This window comes from Hippopotamus amphibius, chromosome 7 (assembly GCF_030028045.1).
Source record: "Hippopotamus amphibius kiboko isolate mHipAmp2 chromosome 7, mHipAmp2.hap2, whole genome shotgun sequence".
Classification (NCBI taxonomy): domain Eukaryota; kingdom Metazoa; phylum Chordata; class Mammalia; order Artiodactyla; family Hippopotamidae; genus Hippopotamus; species Hippopotamus amphibius.
Window position 1 is genome coordinate 75,986,463 of NC_080192.1, and position 25,558 is coordinate 76,012,020.

The 25,558-nt window shown below is 38.2% G+C and overlaps 1 protein-coding gene across 1 annotated transcript in view; it reads left to right on the plus strand.

The window, feature by feature from the left end:
• Positions 1-25,558, plus strand: part of VWA3B (von Willebrand factor A domain containing 3B) — a 205,871-nt gene that overhangs the window by 3,863 nt on the left and 176,450 nt on the right. The window contains exons 2-5 of the mRNA XM_057742507.1: positions 408-635; positions 11,518-11,612; positions 18,401-18,651; positions 20,511-20,670. Of these exons, the coding sequence (XP_057598490.1) occupies positions 440-635; positions 11,518-11,612; positions 18,401-18,651; positions 20,511-20,670 (702 nt within the window). The 5' untranslated portion in view covers positions 408-439. The remainder of the gene's footprint in view (positions 1-407; positions 636-11,517; positions 11,613-18,400; positions 18,652-20,510; positions 20,671-25,558) is intronic.

Here is a 25,558-nt window from a genome sequence, read left to right on the forward strand (position 1 = left end):
GTTTATTTTCCAAAATGTAAGAGTTTTGTATTTTTCTGACTATGAAAGTAAATCTTGTTTTAGAAATGTTTAAGCAGTGCAAATGTTTAAACAATATAGAAAAGGCAAAGACCACACCTACTTCCACCACACAGAGAAAACTACTGTAAAATTGGCATATATGTCTTTCTAGATGTTTTTCTGAGTGTCTATGGGTATGCACGTGTAGATATTGAGTTTTATGGATACCTTTTAGCCATACATGCAGGTATCTTCTTTGTCAACAAATATACAATTTGTATTATAATTTTTGCCTGATAGAATTCCACTTGATGGCTGCACTGTAATTTATATTAAACCAATCCTTAGCTGATGTTAGATTGTTTCCAAGCTTTCAGGAAGTCTGATTTTGACAATTGCCCTTACAGGAGGTCCCTGTGACTTAGATCCTAATTCAGAGATGGAGGTACCAGGCTCATCTTCCACCATCTCTGAGCAGCAGCTGCGGAGGCAAGAGGGACTGAGCAACACCAGAACAGACTTGGCTAAGCAGAGTCTCATCTCTTCCGAGGCATGGCTTCAACTGCATGGGCTTAAGAGCAACAAATTGACCTTGAAACAGATTTTGTCACAGATTGGATTCCCACATTGTGAAGGTATAATACTCTCAAAGCAACGCTGGCTGGAAAACCCAACCAGCACTCTGCCCTTTAGCCTTTGAGGAGGCTGCATCATTTCTGAAGGCCCCTCAAAAGCACAGGTCTCTGAGTTTGTTTTCATCTCACATCCTTATGGGTAAAATGGGTTTGCATATGGACCCCCAATATATGTATGCTGTATAGATATACAGTCATCAATCACATATTAAATATTAGTAATGTTTAATTTCATTCTTTCTTCTTTTAAAGATGAAATAAAAAATAAATAGAAGTTATACCCCTTGCACCCTGCAGATGTCTTGCTCACCCTGTGGGATGTACAGACCCCTTTTGGAGGCTATTGATTAGGAAAATAGGTGTGTATTGTTTCAGGGAGAACATGCTCTTTTCCTGTTGTGGCTTGCCTGTTAATGGTCCAGTTTTTTCTAAATGTCTTGGTTAGAATGTTCGTTTTCAATACCCAGGTGTATTGCCCTCCAATGGGGAGTATGGAAATGTGTGAGAAGATATATATATGTATATGTATTTTTTTTTTTTTTAATGGTGTGTTCACTTGGGTTGCTACTGAAATATAGGGCCTGGAGGCCAGGAATACTGAGTGTCTTGCAGTGTGTGATTGCCCACCCAGTGGGACTGTCCTATCCCACGTTTCAGTAACACGCTACCTGAGGGGAGCGCTCCTTCAGTCAGAGCAATTTCCATTACTAGGATTTTACTCTGAATTTGTTGATTAATTAATCAATTAAACATATTTATTGAACAGCCATTAATGCTGTGTTTTTCAGATTTTTTCACCAGGTCCCTTGGCAGCTTTGTTCCATGCTGGTAATAAGGAACATCTAGGGGATGTGAGTGTTACAGACTGATCTGGGGGCCCATCTTAATGACAAGGCCTTGCTCTTCAGGGCTCAGGTTGTGCTTTCTTATTTATCCTTCCACAAAGGCTAATATAGCTGACCCTGTATCATCTAAATACCTTTTGAATGGGGGGTCTGCCAGAATCAGGGTCTATGGGATTCCTATATAAAGAAACAAACTAAAAGCAGTTTTGTCTCATGTTTTGAATAATTATAATTTAGTCATTAATATTAGCAAAATAGCAATTCTTTATATTTTGTCAAGGATTTTTCCACTTAAGATCATGAAGAATATTGCTCTGTAATTTTCTTTTAAGGTCCTTGTTGGGTTTTGGCATCAGGATTATGCTGTCCTCATAAAATGATTTGGAAGTATTCCCTTCTCCTCTGTGTTCTGGTGGTGTTTGTATGTGATTGGTACTATTTCATCTTTAAATGTTTGACAGAACTCACTGCCAAAACTTATCTGAGCCTGGAGTTTATAGGAAAAGTTTGATAAGAAAATCAATTTCTGTAATAGACATAGAACTACAGTATTCAGATTTTCTGTTTCATCACGTCAGTTTTGGAAAGTTGTGTTTTTCAAGGAATTTGTCCATTTCATGAATGTTTTCTAATATATTGGCAAAACAATATTCAAAATATTCCCTTAACATTTTTAAAATGCCTGTAGAATCTGTAGCAGTGTTCCCACTTTCATTCCAACATTAATAATTTGTGTTTTCTCTCACTTTTCTTGATAAGTCTTGTTAGGGATATATCATACCTGTTTTCAAAGAATCAAATTTTGAGTTTGTTGATTTTTTTCTATTCTTTTTTTTCTATTTCATTGATATCTGCTATGATCTTTATTATTTATTTCCTTCTACTTACTTTGAGTTAACTTGCATTTCTTTTGCTATTTTAAGGTGGAAACTTAGGTAATTAATTTTAAATCTTCCTTCTCTTCTCATATAGGTACTTAAAATTGTAAGTATTCGCCTAAGCAATGCTTAGGCTGAATCGCGGAAATCTTGATAGGTACTGTTTTCATTATTATTGAGTTTAAAATATTTTTTTCCTCTTTTTTCTTAGATTCATATTCTTAGATTTCTTAGATTCATAATCTTTTTTTCCTAGATTCATATTTTTTAAGAAATGTGTTATTTACTTTCCAACTTTTACTCTCCCATTTTTATTTTCCATTTAAATTTCAGTAGGATTTTAAGGTATACCCTTTTGCATTATATTTTCAGTGGTTGCTCTAGTGATTATATCCTTAACTTGTCACAGTCTGGTAAAAGTTAGCTTTGCACTACTTCATGTAAAATGTTAGAATCTTACAACAGTATAGCTCCACTTATCCCCCACTCCTGTCCTTGGTGTTATTGTTTTAATATATTTTATTTTTACATATATCATAAATCTCACAATCCAGTGTTATAAATATTGCCTTAAAAAGTCATTTGTCTTTTAAAGAAATTGAGTGGGAAAAAATAACATCTTAAAATTCACATATTTATTATTTATAATATTCATCTTTCCTGTGCAATTTGAAATTCCATCTGGTGTTTTTTCCTAAAGAATTTCTTTTAAGCGTTTCTTATAGTGCTGGTCTGCTGGTGACAGATTTTTCTCAGTTTTTGTTTATATGATATGGTCTTTATTTCACCTTCTCTTTTTTTGGATGATTGGTTAATTGACTTTTTTTTTCATTCTGAAGTGATATATTCACAGGAAGTTGCAAAGGTAACGGACAGATCCCACATACCCCCAATGGTTACATCTTACAAAATCATAGTATAATACCAAATCCAGGAATTTGACATTGATACCCTGTGTGATTAATTCTGTGTGATTTGGTTTCTTGTATAGATTTGTGTAACCACCACCAAAATTAAAATACAGAACTGCTTATCACCACAGAGATCTCCCTTGTGGTACCCTGTTACAGTCACACAGATACTCTGTCTCCCAATATCCTTAACCCCTGGCAACCACCAGTCTGTTTTCCATCTCTGTAATTTTCTCATTTAGAGAGTGTTAATATGTATGGAATCATATAGTATATGACCTTTGTGGATTGGCATGTTTTTCACTTCGTATTATTTCTTTGAGGTTCATCCAAATTGTTGCATGTATCAATAGTTTGTTTCTTTTTATTACAGAGTAGTATTCCATGGTATGGATGTACCACTGTTTGTTTAACCAATCACCCATTAAAAGACATGTGGGTTGTTCCCCGTTTGGGGATATTACAAATAAAGCTACTATGAACAATTGTTTACAGGTTTTTAAGTGAATGTAAATTTTCACTTCTCTGGGATAAATGCCCATGAATGCAATTGCTAGGTGGCATGCTAAGTGTCTATTCTTTTTTTATTTTGTTTTGTTAAGAAACTACCAGACTGTTTTCCAGAGTGGTTGTACTACTCACATCAGTAGTACACAGAGAGATCCAGTTTTTCCACATCATATCAGCATTTGGTATTGTCACCATTTAAAAATTTTAATTGTTTTAACAATTGTGTAGTTATATTTCACTGTGGTTTCAACCTGTATTTCCCTAATGTCTAGTTTTGTTGAACATCTTTTCATGTGCTTATTTGCTGTGTATCATCTTTGGCAAAATAAATGTTTCTTCATGTCTTTTGATTGTTTTCTAATTAGACTGGTGTTTTAAATGTTGAGGTTTAAGAGCTCATTATATATTCTAGACATTAGTCCTTTGTCATATACACTGTTTGCAGACATATTCTCTGGTCTATAGCTTGTTATTTCATCCTCTTAACAATTTCTCAGTGCACAAGTGATGAGATCCAATTTATTCTTTTTCTTGTATGGATCTTCCTGGGTTCCAGAGTTTCTCTCCCATTTTTTCCCTGAAAATTTTATGATTTTACATTTTACATTTAGCCTGTGATCAATTTAAGTTAGTTTTTGTATAAGGTTCATTTTTTTTACTATGAATATCCAATTTCTCCAGCACCTTTTATTTAAAAGATTATCCTTCCTCTTTTGTATTGCTTTTGTATTTTGACAAAAATCAGCTGATTGTACTTATGTTAGGCTGTTTCTGTGTTCTCTGTTTTGTTCTATTTATCTGCATGTCTGTCTCTCCAACAAACCTCATAGTCTTGATTACTGTAATTATATAATGTCTTGACATTGGGTGGACTAATTCCTCCTACTTTATCTTTTTTTGCAATTGTCTTAACTACTACTCTATTTTCTTTGCATTTCCATATAAATTTTAGAATAACCATGTCTGTCTACAAAAATATTGCTGGGATTTTGATAGGAATTGCATTAAGCCTGTATATCAATTTAAGGAGAATTGACATCTTTACATGTTGAGCCTTTTAGTCCATGAATGTGGAATATCTTTCCATTTATTTACATTTTTGATTTCCTTAGTCACCTGTCTTATAATTTTCAGTATACAAGTATTAGACATGTTTTGTTAGATTTACTATGTATTTCATTTTTCTGAGCAATTATAAATGATACTGTATTTTAAATTTTGATTTCCACATGTTCATTGCTAGCATATGGAAATATGGTTGATTGTTTTTGATCTTTATTGGAGTGTAATGTTTTACACTGTTGTGCCAGTTTCTGCTGTACAACAAAGTAAAACAGCTGTATTTATACATATATCCCTATATCCCCTCCCTCTGGCAACTCCTTCCCACCCTCCCTATCCCTATCATCACCAATCATCAAGTTCATCTCCCTTTGTTATGTAGCAGCCTCCCACTAGCTATTTCACATTTGGTAGTGTATATATATATAGCAATAACATAGCTATTCTTTATCATCTTTTGGCAGTATTCTTCTGTTCTATGTGACTGAAATTTTAGTCTGTTCCCTTCCCATCAATGACTTAATTTTTTTTGTGTGCGTATTTAATTATTTTTTAAGCTCTTTATTGGAATATAATTGCTTTACACTCTTGTACCAGCTTTTTGAGGTACACCAAAGTCAATCAGCTGTATTTATACATATATCCCCATATCCCCTCCCTCCTGCAAATCCCTCCCGCTCTCCCTGTCCTGGCCCTCTAAGGCATCACCCATCATCGAGTTGATCTCCCTTTGTTATACAGCAACTTCCCACTAGCTATCTATTTTACACTTGGTAGTGTATATATGTCTATGCTACTCTCTCACTTGGTCCCAGCTTCCCCTTCGCCCCACCCACCCCCCCAACCCCGTGTCCTCCAGTCCATTCTCTGCATCTGTATCCTTATTCTTGCCCCGTCACTGGCTTCATCAGTACCATTTTTTTTTTTTTTTAGATTCCGTATATATGAGTTAGCATACAGTATTTGTTTTTCTCTTTCTGACTTACTTTCTCTATATGACAGACTCTAGGTCTATCCACCTCATTACATATAGCTCCATTTCATTCTTTTTTATGGCTGAGTAATATTTATGGTTGATTTTTTAATGTCGATCTTCTGTCCAGTGCCCTAACTGAACTCATGTATTAGTTCTCAGAGGTTTTCAGTCTTTTGGTTGTTGGTTCCTTGGGATTTCTAGGTTGACTATCATGTCAACTCCAAATAGGGAAAATTTTTATTCTTCCTTTCTGATCTATATGCCTTGTATTTCCTTATCTTGTCTTGTGATGGCTACAACTTCCAGTATTATATTGGATAGAAGTGGTAAGAGTAGACATTCTTACCTCATCTCAGATCTTAGGGGAAAGCTTTCAGTCTTTCACCATTAAGTATGAAGTTGGCTGTAGGATTTTTTGTAGATTAAAAAAAGGAATTTCCCTTATATTTCAAGTTTTCTGAGAGTTTTTATCATGAATGGGTGTTAAATTTTGTCAAATGCTTTTTCTCTGTCAATTGAAAGGATCTTGTGATTTTTCTTCCCTAGCCTGTTAATTTGATTATATTGATTGATTTTTGAATATTGAACCAGCCTTGTATCCTGGAGTAAACATGACTCCATCATGTTGTATGATTCTTTTTATATTATATATTGCTGAATTCTACTTGCTATTTTTTTTTTTCTGCACTGCACAGCTTACGGGATCTTAGTTCCCTCACCAGGGATTGAATCCAGGCCCTCAGGAGTGAAAGCACGGAGTCCTAACCGCTGGACCACTGGGGCATTCCCTACTTGCTAATTTTGTGTTAAGGAGTTTTGTATTTGTATTCATGAAGGATATTGGGTCTGTGGTGTCTCTTTTTTCATACTACCTTTATTAGGTTTTGGTATCAGGGTAATGTTGGCTTCATAAAATGAGTTGGGAAATGTTCCCTTATCTTCTATTTTCTGGAAAATATTGTATAGAATTTAATTCTTTCTATGTTCAGTAGAATTATCCAGAGAACCTATCCAAGCTTGGGGATTTCTTTTTCTGGAAGTTTTTAAAATGCAAATTTCTTTCCTTAATAGGTATAGGACTATTCAAATGATCTATTTTGTATCGAGTGAGTTGCAGTAGTTTGTGTTTTGTGAGGAATTGATTCATTTCATCTAAGTTGTTTAATCTATGTGTGTAGAGTTGTTTGTAGTATTCCATTATTCTTTTGATGTCTGTAGGGCTTTAAGTGATAGTCCCTGTTTCATTCCTGGTATCGGTAATTCATGTCTACTCTCTTTTTATCTTTGTCAGTCTTGCCAGGGGTTTGTCAATTCTATTGATCTTATTAAAATACCAGTTTTTCATTTAATTGATTTTCTCTATTTTTCTGTGTTTAATTTCATTGATTTCTGCTTTGATCTTTATTATTTCCTTCTGCTTGCTTTGGATTTATTTTGTTCTTCTTTTTCTAGTTTCTTCAGGTGGGAACTTTAGATTATTGATCTGAGGCTTTTCAGCTCTTCTTATGTCAGGATTTAGTGCTATAAATTTCTCTCTTGAGACTGCTTGAGCTGTGTCCCTCAAATTTTTATATGTTGTATTATCATTTCATTTCATTATCACTTCATTTCATTGCGTATCATTTCATCAGTTTCATTTCAGTTAAGAAAGTATTTTTTATTTCTGTTGAGACTTCTTTGACTCAAGGATTTTTTTTTTTAGAAGCATGTTATTTAGTTTCCAAGAGTTCGGAGATTTTTCTGTTATCTTTTTGTTATTAATTTCTAGTTTGTTTCCATTGTGGACAGAGAATATACTCAGTTTCAATTCTTTTTTTTTCTTTTTTTAAAAAATAAATTTATTTATTTATTTAATTTATTGGCTGCGTTGGGTCTTCATTGCTGCACACGAGCTTTCTCTAGTTGTGGTGAGCAGGGGCTACTCTTCATTGTGGTGCATGGGCTCCTCATTGTGGTGGCCTCTCTTGTTGCGGAGCATGGGCTCTAGGCATGTGGGCTTCAGTAGTTGCAGCACACGGGCTCAATAGTTGTGGCTCACGGGCTCTAGAGCACAGGCTCAATAGTTGTGGTGCATGGGCTTAGTTGTTCTGTGGCATGTGGGATCTTCCCAGAGTGGGGCTTGAACCAATGTCCCCTGCGTTGGCAGGTGGATTCTTAACCACTGCACAACCTAGGAAGTCCCAGTTCCAATTCTTTTAAATTTTTTGAGGTTTGTTTTCTAGCCCTAGATATGGTTTATCTTGGTATATATTCTGTGGTACTTGAAAAGAATGTGTATTCTTCTGTTGTTGTATAGAGTATTTTTTTTTAATAAATGCCAGTTAGATTCTGTTTATGATGGTGGTGTTGAGTATTCTTGCTGATTTTCTGTTTAATTATTCTATCAATTGTTGAGAGAAGTAATATTGAAATCTCCAAGTATAATTGTGGATTTGTCTATTTCTACTTTCAGTTCTTTCAGTTTCTGCTTTACATATTTGCAACTCTGTTGTTTGGTGCATGTACATTTAGACTTGTGAAGTCTTCCTGGTGGATTGACACTTTTATAGTTGTATAATGTCCTCCCCTATCCTTAGGAATATTCTGTGCTCTGAAGTTTACTTTTTTTACATTAATAGTCAGTCCTGCTTTCTTTTTATTAATATTTACATGAGTTATATTTTTGTCCTTTTACTTTTAACATATATCATTATATTTGAAGCAAGTTTCTTATAGGCACCTTATTTTGGGGTCAGTTTTTAAATCCTTTTTGCCAATCTATTTTAATTGTTGTATCTAGACCATTTATATTTAATGTAATTATTTATATGTCAGAGTTTGTCTGCCATTTTATTTTTTGTTTTCTGTTTTGTTTTCTGTTTTCCATTTATTTCTTTTTCTTGCCTAGCTCTGGGTTACTTAAACACTTTTCAGAATTTAAAAAATTTGTCTATAGTATTTTTTAAGTGTATCTCTCCACACAGCTCTTTTAGTCATTATGCTAGATATTAACTTATCAAAATCTACTAGTGTCAGCATTTTATCAGTTTGAATGAAGAATGGCAACTATTTCCCTTTATGTCCCTTTAATCTCCTCATTTATAATATGCTTTATTATTTTTCTTCATACATTGAGAATCACATTAGGCTGTACTATACTTTTTGATTCAATCACCAAGCAATTTAGAAAATTCAAGAAGAGAAAGTCTGCTTTATTTATCCATATTGATGCTTACTGTGTTCTTCCTTCCTGATGTTTCAGAGTTCTTTCTTTTACCATCTCCTTCCTGTTTATAGAACTTTATTTATTCTGTAAGAATAGCTCTGCTGGCAACATTTTTTTTTCCGTTCTTTGTCTGACAATGTCCTTATTTCTCCTTCATTCCTGAATAATAATTTCACCAGATATAAGATTTGGGGTTGACAGTTCTTTTCTTTTAGAACTTAGAAGACATCATGCCACTTCATTCTGGCCTCTGTGATTTCTGATGAGAAAACCACTGTCATTAGAATTGATTACCTATATTAGTATATAAATGTTTTTACCCTAATGTTTCTTTATTCAATTCATTACATCCCTTTTATACACTTTCATATCATGTCCTCATTTTTAATCTCTTGTAAGAATTTGCATTTTGTATCTGTTGATATTTATCATATTGCAAGTTAAAACTAAAACCCTTAAAATATTTAATTCATTTAAAAGTAACAAATCCATTATATGTTAACATGACAGTTTTAAGAAAAATATGTTTTTTAAAATAAAAATGTCAGTAAGAAGAGTGGCACTGTTTTACATTTTTGCAAATCTCTTTAATATTTGTCCCAATAGAAAACAGCTAGATTCTCATATCTGCTTTTTAAAAAAGTAACAGCTTTATTGAGATATAATTCACATACTACACGATTCACCCATTTAAACTGTGCAATTCAATATTTTTAGTATATTCATAGGTATGTGCAACCATCATTGCAGTTAACTTTAGAACATTTTTGTCACTGCAGAAAGAAACCCTATACTTCTTAGCTATGCACCCTGCCCATCAGGCCCCAGCCTAAAGCAGTCTACTTTCTGTCTCTATAGATTTGCTTGTTCTGGACATTTCATATAAATCGAATCATATAATATGTGGTGTTTTGTGACTGACATCTTTCACTTAACATGATGTTTTTAAGATTCATCCATGTTGTAGCATGTACCAGAATTTTATTCATTTTATGGCCAAATAACATTAGGAGATGAATTGTATGGATATTCCATGCTTTGTTTATCCACTTATCAGTTTATGGGTAGAGAGCTGATTCTTATCCTAGCAAGCAGTTAACTTGGTTGGACTCAGACTCCAAACTCTGCCTCCCCTGTTAAATAAATGCAAATCTCACCAGTTTCCTTCTTCCAGGGATTAATGCTACTCCTGAGTCTGCCTGTTCTTGATTGCTCTCTAGTGACTTCAATTAGCTATTTTAGCATTGTGTCCAGGGTTTATAATTTTTTCTGTGTGAGAGTTAGCCAATAAAATCTACTTCACCATTATTGGATGGGGAATTCACAATGCCTTAATTTCAATTGGCAGTACAGCTTATGGAGGCTTACATAGATTCATCTTCTTCAATTCTCAAAAAATAGCCCTCTCTCCTGACTCCAGATAAATGTTTTAGGTAAAGAGAGAATACTGCTGGCGCAATTTGATACTGCTCTGTAAATGTCAGTCAAGATGTTGAAATCTTGGAAATGAAGATTTTAAAGATTGAGAGATTTATTGAGTGAGGTTATTGCTGATGGGATTCAAGTATCCATTCTTTGCTCTTTACTGTTATGGACATTGAACTTCAAGACTTGTAAATTTTATCATTCCTGGTGATTTGGGACCAAGCCTGGTCTATAAAATTCAGCCTTGCCCTTTCTGCCTTTCCCAAGTAGGCTATGATCCTGCTCCCTAGAAAGGCAGAGGAAAGGAAGTGTTGGATCTTAGAGTACCACCACTCTTTCTACCACCTTTGGGACTTCATAATAATAACAACAATAAAATAATTATCACAGTAAAACAGCTCCATGAAGCCTTACCTCATCTCTGTCCTGACAAGTCATAATTAGTCCTTGAAACCTTCTGTTAGTTCAGCGAAAGAGTAAACATATGTTTCAGGAAGCATTGTATTCCCATTCTGTGAGCACTATGTCTGGCACATAGTGAGTGCTCAATGAGTGTTCATAGGATGGATGTCGAACAGCTGAGCATATGCGCTGAGAAGAAGGGGGTCTTGACATTCTGTATGAGTGTTCTGACTCTGTTACCTGTTTGCTGCATCTTACTCATTTATTCATGAACCCCCACTCAAGAGAACAATAGAAAATATCTAAGTTTAATTTATAAATTCTGAAAACTAAGTCCAAGTCCTAAATAAAAGTTTTCTGGAATTAAACACAATTTCTGTTCATCTTTTTGGCCTCTGCCCTAATCATTCTGAACAAAAGAGCCAGGAAACCAAGAAACAAACCCTCTTCTTCCTCCGCATTCATTCATGCATTAAAGGAGTAAGCATGTTATAAATGGTCACATTTATCATAGCACCTAGAAATACTTCATTATCTAGAACAGAATATTAAGCATCACAGACTGTTGGTGTCCCTGGGGATATAATTTGATGTCAGAGAAAAGCATTTTGAAATAAAAATGTGTTGATAACCTACCATTTTGACTGCTTTTCTTTATAAACATGCAGATTATGTGACGTCTCTGGGGAGACTTGTGGCTTCCCGGTATGCAGATGGCCTGTTTCCACGGATCTACACTACAGAAGATGGCAGAGTGTACAATGTAAGTCGGGGTTCCCTTGATGGCCATGTCCTGGAACATGCTGCTGAGGTTTACATGGAGAGGCAGCCAAGGCCTTATCAGGGCTGGAGGATTTCTTCTGACAGTGTAGACAGTGGTGAAAGTCATGACCCAGGAACTGGGGAGAGAAGCACTTGACCCATTAGAGATGAGAGCAGAAAGCTCTTGACCAGAGGTGAAAGCCTTTGCATATCAACACTTTATTTTGCCTGGAAAATAAAGAAACAAAGCAGGACGACAGAAGTTAGCTGAAAGGCAAGAGCAAGCTGCTGTTACCTGGTAGATGCTCTAGGACTAGAGGCCAGCTGATGCAGGTAGTAGTGGACAGAGATTGAGTTGCATCTCGTACTGGAGTCCTTCATTCCCAGCAATACGTGATTCTTGTGCCCCCACAACATGTCAGGCCCTTTGCACACCCCAGCCACCACAAAGAGCTCCAGAGACACAAGCCCCATCATCTTGCTTCATGGATATTTTTTCACGTCACCGTACATCCATGTACCACCTGGATGGTTATTTCATAATATTTTAAAAAGGTACATTACCTTTTTTTTTTTTTTTAGGAACTTCTATTGAGTGCTCGCTTCGGTAGCACATATATTCTAAAATTGGAACGATACAGAGAACTTTTATTGAGATACAGTTAACAGACAATAAACAGCATATATTTAGAGTATACAATTTGGTATCCCAACGTCCCAATTTATTCCCCCCTTCCCTCCCCGCTTTCCCCACTTGGTGTCCATATGTTTGTTCTCTACATCTGTGTCTCTATTTCTGCCTTGCATTTCCTCTTTCATAGTTGTTAGCATTTGCCTTATGTATTGAGGTGCTCCTATAGTGGGTGCATATATATTTATAATTATCTCCTCTTCTTGGATGGATCCCTTGATCTTTATGTAATGTCCTTTCTTGTCTCTTGTAACATTTTCTATTTTAAAGTCTATTTTATCTGATACGAATATCACTACTCCAGCTTTCTTTTGATTTCTATTTGCATGGAATATCTTTTTCCAGCCCCTCACTTTCCGTCTGTGTGTGTCCCTAGGTCTGAAGTGGGTCTCTTGTAGACAGCATATATATGGGTCTTGTGTTTGCATCCATTCAGCCAATCTGTGTCTTTTGGTTGGTGCATTTAGTCCATTTACATTCAAGATAATTATCGATATGTATGTTCCTATTACCATTTTCTTAATTGTTTTGTTTTGTTTTTGTAGGTCCTTTTCTTCTCTTATGTTTCCCACTTAGAGAAGTTCCTTTAGCATTTGTTGTAGGGCTGGTTTGGTGGAGGTGAATTCTCTTATCTGTTGCTTGTCTGTAAAGCTTTTGATTTCTCCATCGAATCTGAATGAGATCCTTGCTGGGTAGAGTATTCTTGGTTGTAGGTTCTTCCCTTTCATCACTTGAAATATAGCATGCCACTCCCTTCTGGCTTGCAGAGTTTCTGCTGAGAAGTCAGCTGTTAACCTTATGGGAGTTCCCTTGTATGTTATTTGTTGTTTTTCCCTTGTTGCTTTTAATAACTTTTCTCTGTCTTTAATTTTTGTCCATTTGACTACTATATGTTTTGGCATGTTTCTCCTTGGGTTTATCCTACCTGGGACTCTCTGTGTTTCCTGGACTTGGGTAGCTATTTCCTTTCCCATGTTAGGGAAGTTTTCAACTATAATCTCTTTCAGTATTTTCTCAGGTCCTTTCTCTCTCTCTTCTCCTTCTGGGACCCCTATAATGTGAATGTTGGTGCATTTAACATTGTCCCAGAGGTCTCTTAGGCTGTCTTCAGTTCTTTGCATTCTTTTTTCTTTATTCTTTTCCGCATCAGTGATTATCACCATTCTGTCTTCCAGGTCACTTATTCGTCCTTCTGCCTCCGTTAATCTGCTCTTGGTTCCTTCTAGTGTATTTTTCATTTCAGTTATTGTGTTGCATATCTCTGTTTGTTTGTTCTTTAATTCTTCTAGGTCTTTGGTAAACTTTTCGATCTTTGCATCCAGTCTTTTTTCAAAGTCCTGGATCATCTTCACCATCATTATTCTGAATTCTTTTTCTGGAAGGGTGCCTATCTCCTCTTCATTTAGTTGTTTTTCTGTGGTTTTATCCTGTCCCTTCATCTGGTACAAAGTCCTCTGCTTTTTCATTTTCTCTACCTTTCTGTGGCTATGGTTTTCAGTTCCATAAGACGAAATACTGCTGATACTGCTTGATACTGCTGTCTCATTACTTTTATTTCATTTTATTTTATTTTGGTTGTGCCACGCAGCTTGCAGGATCTTAGTTCCCCAGCCAGGGATTGAACCCAGGTCCCTGACAGTGAAATCGCTGAGTCCTAACCACTGGACTGCCAGGGAATTCCCCCCAAAATGTATATTGCTTTTATACTTAGCCTGGTCCTAAGTAATAATATCCATGGAATCTTGAGTTTTGTGTATTAGATGTATTTTTTATCTGAACCACCTTAAAATCAATGTGGAAATATTGAAAACATCTGTCTTTGACATCTAATTCCACCCCCATAGCCCCTGTGACACAGTCCCACCCTGGTTTCCTTGTTGCAGTAGAGATTTGTAGTAAGTGCTATGAACTCTGGTGAGGAAGTTAGGAATTCTGCCTTAGGGAGCTGTGGAAAGCAGCAGAAAGTTATGACAGTGCTTCAGGAATAAGCTTGAGAGACACGGGGCTGAGAATGAAAGTAGTTGAAGGCGGAGGAGCCACCACAAGCCAAGGTGTGAAAACACTGAATTACATGGTGTGTTCAGAGGACACATCTTCCTTAACCATTTAGGTTTTTGGGGGTGTTGTAAGAGTTGTTAAAGTTTTTTTTTTTTTTTTTTTTTAAGTACCAGATCTTTTAAAATCTGACTCTTCACAGAATAGGGCACACTTTTTTCTTGTTCCTTTTGTCTGTCTCCTGTCTCCCTACACCCTAAAAGGCCTTGCACAATTATGCCTGACCTATGTGAACAATGCTTTATTTGTGTGTCACCTTTCTGGGGAAGCTCCTAGAATGTTGGTGGCAGCTCTGGGTGATCAAGTAATCTAGGTACAGGGCAGCTTGGCCTGAGAGACAAAAGGACACAGGACAAAGGCCATGAACAGGAGGGTGGGTGCTGGAGTGGCATCCCTTAGAGGAAGCCAGGCAGATGTGCTGGCATGTTTAGATGCATTTTCAGGAATGTCTTTGGCATGTTGTACTGAGGCAGTTGTTTCCGTGAGACTTTTTTTTTTATCTGCTTTGCTGATCTCTGTTTTTTTCTACCTAACTCCCCCTCCCCCACCCCACCCCCCAGTTTTCTTTGGAGTATCTGAATTTTATCTAGAGCTCTCCAGCATTTGTTATTTGTGGTCTTTTTTGATGATAGCCATTCTGACAGGTGTGAGGTGATATCTCATTGTGGTTTTGATTTGCATTTCTCTAATGATTAGTGATGTCAAGCATCTTTTTATGTGCCTGTTGACCATCTGTGGGTCTTCTTTTGGAAAATGCCTATTTAGATCTTCTGCCCATTTTTTCAGTTGGGTTGTTTTTTTGATACTGAGTTGTATGAGCTGTTTATATAGTTTGGATATTAACCCCTTATCAGTCATATCATTTGCAAATATTTTCTCCCTTTCAGAAGGTTGTCTTTTCATTTTGTTGATGGTTTAATATGCTGTGCAAAAGCTTTTAAGTTTAATTAGGTCCCATTTGTTTATTTTTGCTTTTGTTTCCTTTGCCTTAGGGTATAGATCCAAAAAAATATTTGTACAATTTATGTCAAAGAGTGTTCTACCTATGTTTTCTTCTAGGAGTTTTATGGTTTCCAGTATTGCATTTAGATCTTTAATCCGTTTCAAGGTTATTTTTATATGCAGTGTGAGAAAATATTCTAATTTTATTCTTTTACAAGTAGCTGTCTAGTTTTCCCAGCACCACTTATTGAAAAGACTGTCTTTTCCCCGTTGTATATTCTTGCCTCCTTTGTCACAGATTAATTGACCATAAATGCATGGGTTTATTTCTGGGCTTTCTGTTCTGCTCCACTGATCTATGTGTCTGTTTTTGTGCCAGTACTATACAGTTTTGATAGCTTTAGCTTTGTAGTATAGTCTGAAGTCAGGGAACATGATATTTCCAGCTCTGTTCTTCTTTCTCAAGATTGCTTTGGCTATTCGGGGTCTTTTGTGTTTCCATACAAATTTTAGAGTTATTTTTTCTAGTTTTGTGAAAAATGCCATTGGTATTTTGACAGGGAGGCATTAAATATGTAGTTTGCCTTGAGTAGTATGGTCATTTTGACAATATTAACTCTTCCAATACATGAACAGAGTACAGTAAGTCCCGTACATATGAACTTTCAAGTTGTGAACTTTCAAAGATGTGAATGTGCATCTGCATGTTCGATCACATAAGTTAGTTCACATGTCTGGAGTTATCTGTAAAAGTTGGGTACCTAAGCTAACTTTGTTGGACTTATGAACAAATTGGACATATGAATGCACTCTTGGAACAGAACTTTTCATATGTAGGGGACTTACTGTATATCTTTCTAGCTGTTTGTGTTTTCTTTAATTTCTTTCATTAGTATCTTACTGGTTTTCAGAGTACAGATCTTTTACTTTTATCTCTTTAGATTTATTCCTAGACATTTTATTCTTTTTGATGTGATGGTAAATGGGATTATTTTCTTAATTTCTCTTTCTGATAGTTCATTGTTACTGTATAGAACTGTATACTAATTTCTGTATACTAATTTTGTATCCTGAATTCATTGATGAGCTCTGGTAGTTTTTTGGTGGTGTCTTTAGGATTTTCTATGTATAGTGTCATGTCATTTGCAAACACTGACAGTTTTATTTCTTCCCTTTCATTTTGAATCCCTTTTATTCCTTTTTCTTGTCTGATTGCTCTGGCTAGGACTTACAATACTATGTTGAATTAAAGAGCAGGCATCCTGGCCTTGTTCCGGATCTTAGAGGAAATGCTTTCAGCTTTTCACCATCAAGAATGTTATTAGTTATGGGTTCATCATATATGGCCTTTACATTGTCGAGGTATGTTCCCTCTATATCACTTTGTGGAGAGGTTTTTTTTTTTAATCATAATCGGATGTTAAATTTTGTCAAAAGCTTTTCTGCATCTGTTGAGATGATCATGTAATTTTTATTCTTTAGTTTGTTAATGTGGTGTATCACATTTATTGATTTGCAGATATTGCATCCCTGGGATAAATCCCACTTGATCATGGTGTATGATCCTTTTAATGTATTTTTTATTTGGTTTGCTAATATTTTGTTGAAGGTTTTTGTGTCTATGTTCCTCAGTGATAGGCCAGTAATTTTCTTTTTTTGTGTGATATCTTTATCTGGTTTTGGTATCAGGGTGATGCTGACCTGGTAGAATGAGTTTGGAAATGTTCCTTGCTCTGCAATTTTTTTGGAATAGTTTGAGAAGGACAGGTGTTAACTCTTCTCTAAATGTTTGGTAGAATTCACCTGTGAAGCCATCTGGTTCTAGACTTGTTTTGGGGGAGTTTTTTTTTTTTTTAATTACTGATTCAATTTCATTACTGATAATTGGCCTGTTCATGTTTTCTATTTCTTCCTGATTCCATCTGGGAGATTTGTGTATTTCTTCTAGGTTGTTCATTTTATTGGTGTATAGTTGTTCATACTAATCTCTTATGATCCTTGTATTTCTGTGGTGTTGATTTTAAGTTTTCCTTTTTCATTACTGATTTTACTGATTTGGGCACACTTTCTTTTTTTCTTTATGAGTCTGGCTAAAGGTTTCTCAGTTTTGTTTATCTTTTTCAAAGAACCAGCTCTTAGTTTCATTGATAGTTTCTATTGTTTCTTTAGTCTGTTTCATTTGTTTCTGCTCTTATCTTTATGATTTCCTTCTTTCTACTAACTTTGTATTTTGTTTGCTCATGTTTTTCTGGTTCCTTTAGGAACTTATCTTTTTTTCACCTATCTTTGCTAATCTCTCCTTTCTTTTGCCTGATTTCTTTTTTTAATTAATTAATTACATAATTAATTTAATTATTTAATTGGCTGTGTTGGGTCTTCGTTGCTGCACATGGGCTTTCCCTAGCTGTGGCGAGCAGGGGCCACTCTTCATTGTGACGCGTGGGCCTCTCGCTGTGGTGGCCCCTCCCTCTGTAGAGCACGGGCTTCAGGCAAGTGAGCCTCAGCAGCTGCAGCACATGGGCTCAACAGCCGTGGCTCACAGGCTCTAGAGCGCAGGCTCCATAGTTGTGGCACATGGGCCCAGCTGCTCCACGGCATGTGGGATCCTCCTGGGGCAGGGATCGAACCCATGTCCCCTGCACCGGCAGGTGGACTCCCACCCACTGCGCCACCTAGGAAGTCCTTGCCTAATTTCTTAAAGGTGCCCCTGAGCACTTTTGGATAAAAATAATTCTGTAACTAGAAAGATTAAACACAATCTGAAAACACGCCTTTTAAAAAAGAGTGCTATATTTTTGAATAGATCTCATCATCATTGTTTCCTTCTGTGGGGAATTTTCCAAGGGTTTTCCAGTTGAAGAACTGGAAAATTTCTTCCTGGATTATGTGGAGTTCGGAGGATCATCTATGAAATTGTTATTAATGTACAGTTCTTGATGGCAAAGACCATGACTCAGTGGGCCCTATTGTTCCTGGTGGCACTGTGGTTCAAAAGACTTGCTTTGGGTGTGCTTTATATTATTCTATTCTATTCTATTCTATTCTATTCTATTCTATTCTATTCTATTCTATTCTATTCTATTCTATTCCTTTTCATTAAGTTGACAGCCAAATCAGAACTGATCTGTCAGTATGTGGAACATTTAACACAAGCTGTGGAGAGCTACAAGCAGCGGATGGACTGGCTCACCAGCAGTAGCCGGCAGATTTTTGGTGTCATCTTGGAACAATGCATCACCATAGTGCTGGATTTTGGCGGAATGCTGGAGGAGGAGCTTAATCTGTGCCAAGATGCTCTAATCATGGTTCTCCAGGAGCAGGTGGCTCACATAGTCAAGTTCAATATCATATGGTGAGTTCCCATAGGAAAGGAGTATTTCCCTGAAACTTCATGAGTAATTTTCATGTATTTGGAGTTAAGTAGCATAACACAATTAGCTCTCTGGGGAGGGAGGAGCTATAATCTTGTAATTTCTTAGACTGTATCATTCTAGCAGAAAACCCATAATGAGTAAATCTTGAAAACTTTTATCTGCTTTGTACAGGGCATCTTAGTTTTCAAATTAGAAGAGATTTTAAAACAGTCTTTTCTTCAATGTATGGCAAGGTAAAAATATAAGAATATGAATTATATTGAATTTATATTTAAAGCCATATAATTCCTTCATACATTTTAGTCTTTAGATTGGATAATGAATTCCAGTGTCACGAATTTCACTTTTTTCAGACTGAGTTTTCAGCTCAAATTGATTTCCCCTGTAAGTTTACCCCTTTTAATCAGAACAACAGGTGGCTGGCTTTATAGAATTCCCTGTATTTCAGAGTCTTCACAGTCAATTATTTACAGATTCTTGGATTCAAGAGAATTTGGACTTCATTGCCAACTTCTCATGTGGAACAATGGCTATACCTCCCTGACAGGAGACATCTGGATGAGAGGGCCATCTATCTAATTGGGTTTTTAAGTAAAATATTTTCAGCTAAACAGATGACATCCTTGAGGGTGCTGCCTAGTTGTGTTCTATCCCAGGTTCCTATTTCTGTCACAATTATTGAAAGAAGTAAGTGGTTAAGTCTACAGTGCTTTAGCTTTCTTGGAAATGTGTGTTATAGCATATATGCCACTAAGCCAGATTCTCTACCCAGAGGGCCCTACAAAGGTGACACAGAGGTGAGGCAGCCTCTGTCTCTGGAGATGGGCTAGGAGGGACAAATCAGGCTGGTTCATTTAGGGCAGGAGCCATGTAATTCTTATGATTACAAATTCATATATAATTCATGTAATTCATTTAATTGTAAACACAGAGATAAACTCAAGTGGCTCTTGTTTCTTGGGGGTGTTCCATCACATTTCCAAGCCCAAACTAAATGATTTAATCAGAATTTCCCAGGATTTAAAAACTTATACTCTGCTGAACTCAAAACAATACTATTTTTGATCCAAAAAAGGTAACTGATGGGAATCTTTCAGAACAATGAAAACAATGTAATAAAAGAATTAGAAATAAAATTGTGGAGTAACAAAATTGTTGCTGATTGGCAAATCTTAATGCTTTGAATCCTTGTAAATTTGCTAATCATAGAAGACAGTTGCATCTAAACCTGCCTATTTATGAAAATAACTTTCCTCAATAATATTTTGACATTAAAATTTTTTTATTGAACTGTATTTGATTTACAATGTTGTTTGTTTCAGGTGTACAACAAAGTGATTCAGTTATACCTGTACATATATATGTATACACACACACACACACACACACACGAGAGTGAGTTGAAAATTATCTGCACTCTGGCTGTAGAATTTATAGAAGTTTTAATATAATTGGAGTGCGGATAATTTTGACTCACCCTCATATATGTATATATTCTTTTCCATTATAGGTTATTATAAGATATTGCATATAGTTCCCTGTGCACGTTCCTAGATAATTTTAATGCACTTGTTAATGTTCGAATTTTTGAGATTTTTAAATGATCCTGTGAACGTTGTTTCTCTCAGTCAGTACAGCTTATGGAAGGTCATGGTGCTTTGGAAACCTGCCTTAAACAACTCGCCTGTTTTCTCTGTAACTTTGAGAGGGCTGGGAGCTGCGTTCTCTTTCTCTCAGCTCTGGTGACATTGGGTGTCTTGTTGCTCGTGGCTGTGAGTCTGAGGGCTGAGAGCTGCATTGACCACTGCCAGTGACAGCCCCATGTGGTTCCTTTCAGGGTTTCTCAAGAGCCTCTGAAATGGCAGGAAAATGCTGTTCCTGTGACAGCACAGTCCGTAGCCACTGCCATTAGCTGGGTTGAGAAGTTGCCTTTTGAGCTGGCTCTGAGCCAGACTAGCCACCTGGATGCTCTGCTGGAGGCGGGGAAAGATGAAATGGTAAGTGTGTGTCTGTGTCTGGTCCCACGTCATGAAAGTGGCTTTGCGCTTATTCCTTCACATTCAGTATCCATGCACTGCCTCCCATCTGAGCTTGGGCCCTTCTACTTTCATCCCACAGAGACTGCATCCTTGACATCTAAGAGCCCCAGAAGTCCTAATCCTGTTCACCTCTGAATTTGGAACCAATTGAGAAATGGATGACAGGCCACACATAGGGATCAAAAGAGCATCTCTGGTGATGGCGGAGCTGGACCAGCCAAAATGAGACTCTAACACCTGAGCCTGACTGGGCTTCCCCCAAGGGGTCACTAGGGCTGCAGGGCAGACCCTCATTCAGCCGCTGCCAGGAGAGCCACGTTCTGCTCACAGCCCCCGAGCATCAAGAAAGGAAAGGAGTGAGGCCATGGGTGTGTGTCTCTAAGGCTTTAATTCCACTCTTACTCTCCTGACAATTAGATAAACCCATCTCTTATGGGGGGAGAGGTTAGAAGACTCCTCATAGAACCCCGAGGATGAGGAAATAGGGTTTCCCCAGCCTCCATGCTCCGAATCTTTCCCACTTTCTGTTCTTCACAAATGGGTCCATCATGTGCTTTCCAAGGTGAAGTGTATCCCAGCGGGTCTGTCATCCGTTCTCAGATGCTGATGCACTCACATAAGCTTTTTGATAGGGACCTTTCGGAAATAAGGCTTCACCTGGAAGAAGTGATTAACTGGTGGTGTTTTCTATCTCTTTTAGCCACAAGGGTATGCATTTTTGGGAGCAGCTCTAATGGTGGGATTGTTAAGGGTAGTGACAGGCTAGAGAGGAAGTACTCTAGGCACATGAGATTCTTAGGCCAGCCTCACTCCCCAGGTGGGGATAGGTCTGCTTTCTTTTGGGATACAGATGCTTAATTAATCCTTACTAACTGATTAATATTAATTGATACTTAATTGCTTCTTCTACTCTGGAAGGCCAGGGATTCTGCAGTTTTCAGGCTTTACTCTGCTGCATTAAGAAGTCCTTTCTTGGGCAAGGCAGTCATGTGCTGGCACCTTGAAAGGAGAGCCCCCAGTGGTCACCAGACTATGTTTATTGATACTGAGGGTGTTGGTTTGAAATTGGAAACATACTGTTTATCCTCAGAAAGCCAGAGGAACAAATGTTTCCCATTAAAGAAGAATGAAATACAAGCTATTTTGTTCTTTGGCCTTTTAAGTTGGTTTTAACATTTGTAAAATTTCACATGTCTGGACACCGTAAAATGCATTCAAGAAATGGAATGTTTCACAGGCTCTTGGATGTATGTGCGTGTGTGTGTGCACACATGGGTGTTCTCTTTCTTTGTCTGTTCACCTGGCTTCCCTGGTCATAGCTGACTCTGGCGACCTGACCTGACTGCAAGATTTCCTAGTAACCTTGACTCTCTGTTTTACTTCCCTCTGGTTGGTATATCTCCTTTCTCCTGGGGGGTTTTCCCTAGCCCAGGAAATCTGTAACAACTTAGTGAGTTCCAGGGAAATTCTGTAGGAGAGGAATAACCAAGAAAGAAGCTTCCAGGCACTGGTCATCAAATGCCACGTGAAAACTCTTGAGAAGAGATGATGTTGTATGAAAGATGTGAAACATATTCAGACTATGGTGTTCTCCACCCAGAGCTTATATCTGGCTGTGGTCCTGAGGAAAATTTTAGTAAATGCAACTGCCTCACATATAAAAATGCCATGCTCTCTGTCTTCATGAGGAGTAAAGAAAAGCATGCATGGGGACTTCCTTAGCTGTCCAGTGATTAAGACTCCATGCTTCCACTGCAGGGGGCAGTGGTCAGGGAAGATCTTGCATGCCGTGCAGTGCAGCCAAAAAACAAATAAACAAACAAAAACAAACAAAATGCTATGAGACAAAAAAAAAACTATTAAAAACTGGGAATTCCCTGGCAGTCCAGTGGTTAAGACTCCACACTTCCACTGCAGGGCGCCCAGGTCTATGTCCTTGGTCGGGAAACTAAGATCCAGCCATGCCGCATGGGGTGGCTGGGAAAAAAAAAAAAAAGAAAAAAAAAAAAAAAGAAAAGAATGTCCATGTGTGGGGGGTGGGGAGGGAAATGGTTCCCATAAAAACCTGTTCCTCTGCTCTGTGCCCCTCATGTCCACCCCAGTGAGTTTCCAGTTGATCCATGTGGCTGCAGTTTACTATGAAAAGAAAAGATTTCAGGCTTAAGAAATGTTTTGAACAGTAAATCTAAAACCCCAGCCTTTTCCTGCTCATGATAACCTGCTTTTTCTCATCTCCCTCTGTGAGTGGGTCCTGAGAGGAACCAAGAAAGTGGGTATTGTCTTGTGCTCAAAGATTAACAGGGAAGTTGGGTTTTTATACCAGTTCCAGGTGAAGAGGGAGGGCTGACTGATGTGCTTGGTTAGGATGCAGGAGGATGCCCAGAGGCCACTGGCCTCCAGGACTGGTCTTTGTAATCGTGGGGAGGGGGCAGGGAGATTGAGCAGAGACAGATGACTGAGCATGAGCCTTCCGGTCCAGGAAGAGCCCGGGCAGAGTGTGGGGTCTATTTAAATTGTGTATCTCATAATGGCATGTGAAGAGCAGTATTGATGGATGAATTACTGGTGTATCCTGTAAAAAAGAACCTGGTTCATGGGAAGGGCAGCCTGCGGAGTATTGAGGCGTTGTCCTCAGAGCCCAGGCATGTGTTTGGCACAGGGTTTCTGCTCTCCAGTGTCTTCTGGTCTCTGGATGCGTCTTTTGGAAGTTGGTAGCTTCCCTGGCCTTTATGAGGAGAGGTGTTGTGCCAGGAGGCCCCAGAAGGCCTGCTGGCCCAGGATGAGAGGGGTCTTTAGGAAACAGATGGCTGTTTATCCAAAGCCCCAATTCCCAGCTGCCTAAGAGAGGGACCTGCCTTCTGCTTTCAGAGGCACCTGTATTTCTCTTTATGTTCTCTCAGCCTCTTTTCCATCTACCTGATAGGCACAAATTTGTTTACTTTTTTAAAAAAAATCATATTCACTGGGAGACTAAGTGGGTGAATCAGAAGAAGACCCACATGATTCCGTAAGGAACCTTCACCACTGGACAGTGAGCAGAAGGACTGGCCACATCAATCATGACCCTAGCATTTCATTTTCTTCCTTGCTGGGATTCAGACAGGCGGCACATGCTAGGCCTTAGCATTGCCTAGCAATGGCAGTGCCTAGCATAGGCTCCATAAGTGTTTGTTGAACATTGAAGGAATAGAAAGGAAATAGTGTTGATGTTCTTGAGGTTGGGGGTTAGATGTGGGTCTAAGAGATTCCCATCCCCAAGCTATGGTACAGATTTGAGGTTTTTTGAATTGAAGGGAGGTGGTCTGCATGGGACCACGTGGGTGAATTTGCTGAGCCTTGTATGACTGTGATGGGGATGGTGGGTTGGAATAGGGATCCTGAAGCCCAGGAGTGGTCAAGGGTGTTAGGAGGAATCTGAGAAGGGAGCTGGATCAATAGCAAGGGGCAGTTACCATCATGGGGTGGGGGTCGGGGGGCACAGGGGATCAGAAAATCCAAATGAGCTGAACCAGGAAAGGGAGGCCACAGGCACAGGGAGGATCTGGAAGTTAGATCCAAGGTCTGGAGTTGGTCAACACTGTTGTAATGGTCAAAGTTATATAAAGGACAAGACCAGATTTTGCTGGACCTTTCGCTGCTGTTCTGGTTGACTTTCATTTTTGCTTACTTGCAGAGTGGGAAATTTTATACCCAGAGGCCTTGGGAGATTCTGACAGGCCAGAGCAGAGGACAGGCAGAATGGAAGCAGCTGCTCCCAGTCTGGTTCTTCTTTTCCCCAAAACCTATGGCTAGGAAGATGGCAAGGCCTCCTTAGCTGGGTGGATTGCAGGTTACTGTGGGAAGCTGCAGGACATATGGCTCGGACAGAATAAGACATTTCAAGTGAAAACATAAAGGCTCCACCCTATTTTACTTAGTATAAAAGTGGCAAGAGTTTTTGACTCATGGTTAAATAGCTGCATGGAATCCAAATATTTTCTGTGTCTGGTGTTATCAAATTCAATACAAATCAGCATTTAGGGTGATGCTGGTCAGTGAGGAAGCTGCTCCAGGTGCCCCTGCCCTCAAGGAGCTCAGAGGTACTGGTTAAGGGGTAAGGATTCCCATGGGCGTAATTCCCTTGAGCCAGACAACCTCCCAGACCCAACTTTGGTCAGTGGTAGTGAGATTGGGGGTAGGAGCCTTGGATGGTGTGGGGACCAAGGAAATGAAAACAGCTCCAACCCCTGGTCACCTTCTTGTCTCCTGATCTCACCTTCACAGTTCTGGGATCCAGTATCATCTCTAACATGTGAGGACTGGTCTTGCCATGAAGAGCCAACAGAATACAGTGGCTGAAAAAAGCAAGAACAGAGCTCATGAGGTCAGGCAGGCTGGGTTCACTGGCTGCTTGCCTGGGTCAGTTAACCTATCCAGGTCTCAGTTTCTTCATCTGTAAACTGGGCATGATAACAAGAATTCAGATGTGTGTTAGCTTATCATCCCCAATAGCAGACGACCTCAAAACCATTTCGCTTTCAAAGGCATTTTGCCAAATTTGGGGGATAGTGGTAGGTAGCATATTTATGATCCTCTCTGCTTTTCTAAATGTCATTATGCAAGCAGAAAGGAGAGGCAGAAAAGCAGTGTGCAGATGGAGGTGGGATAGCTGGTCTCTGGGAAAGCATGTCCCTGGAAATCTGGAGCACGGATAACTAAGAGTTGACCGAAAACACAGGCAATTAAGAAGCTGAATAAGGACCTTAGTGAATAGTGAATAACCCCATAGCCGTAATTAATGGAGGAAAGGAAATCCTGACTCACTGCTGGCTATAGCAACTTCTGTATGAAATCTTGAGGGAAAAAC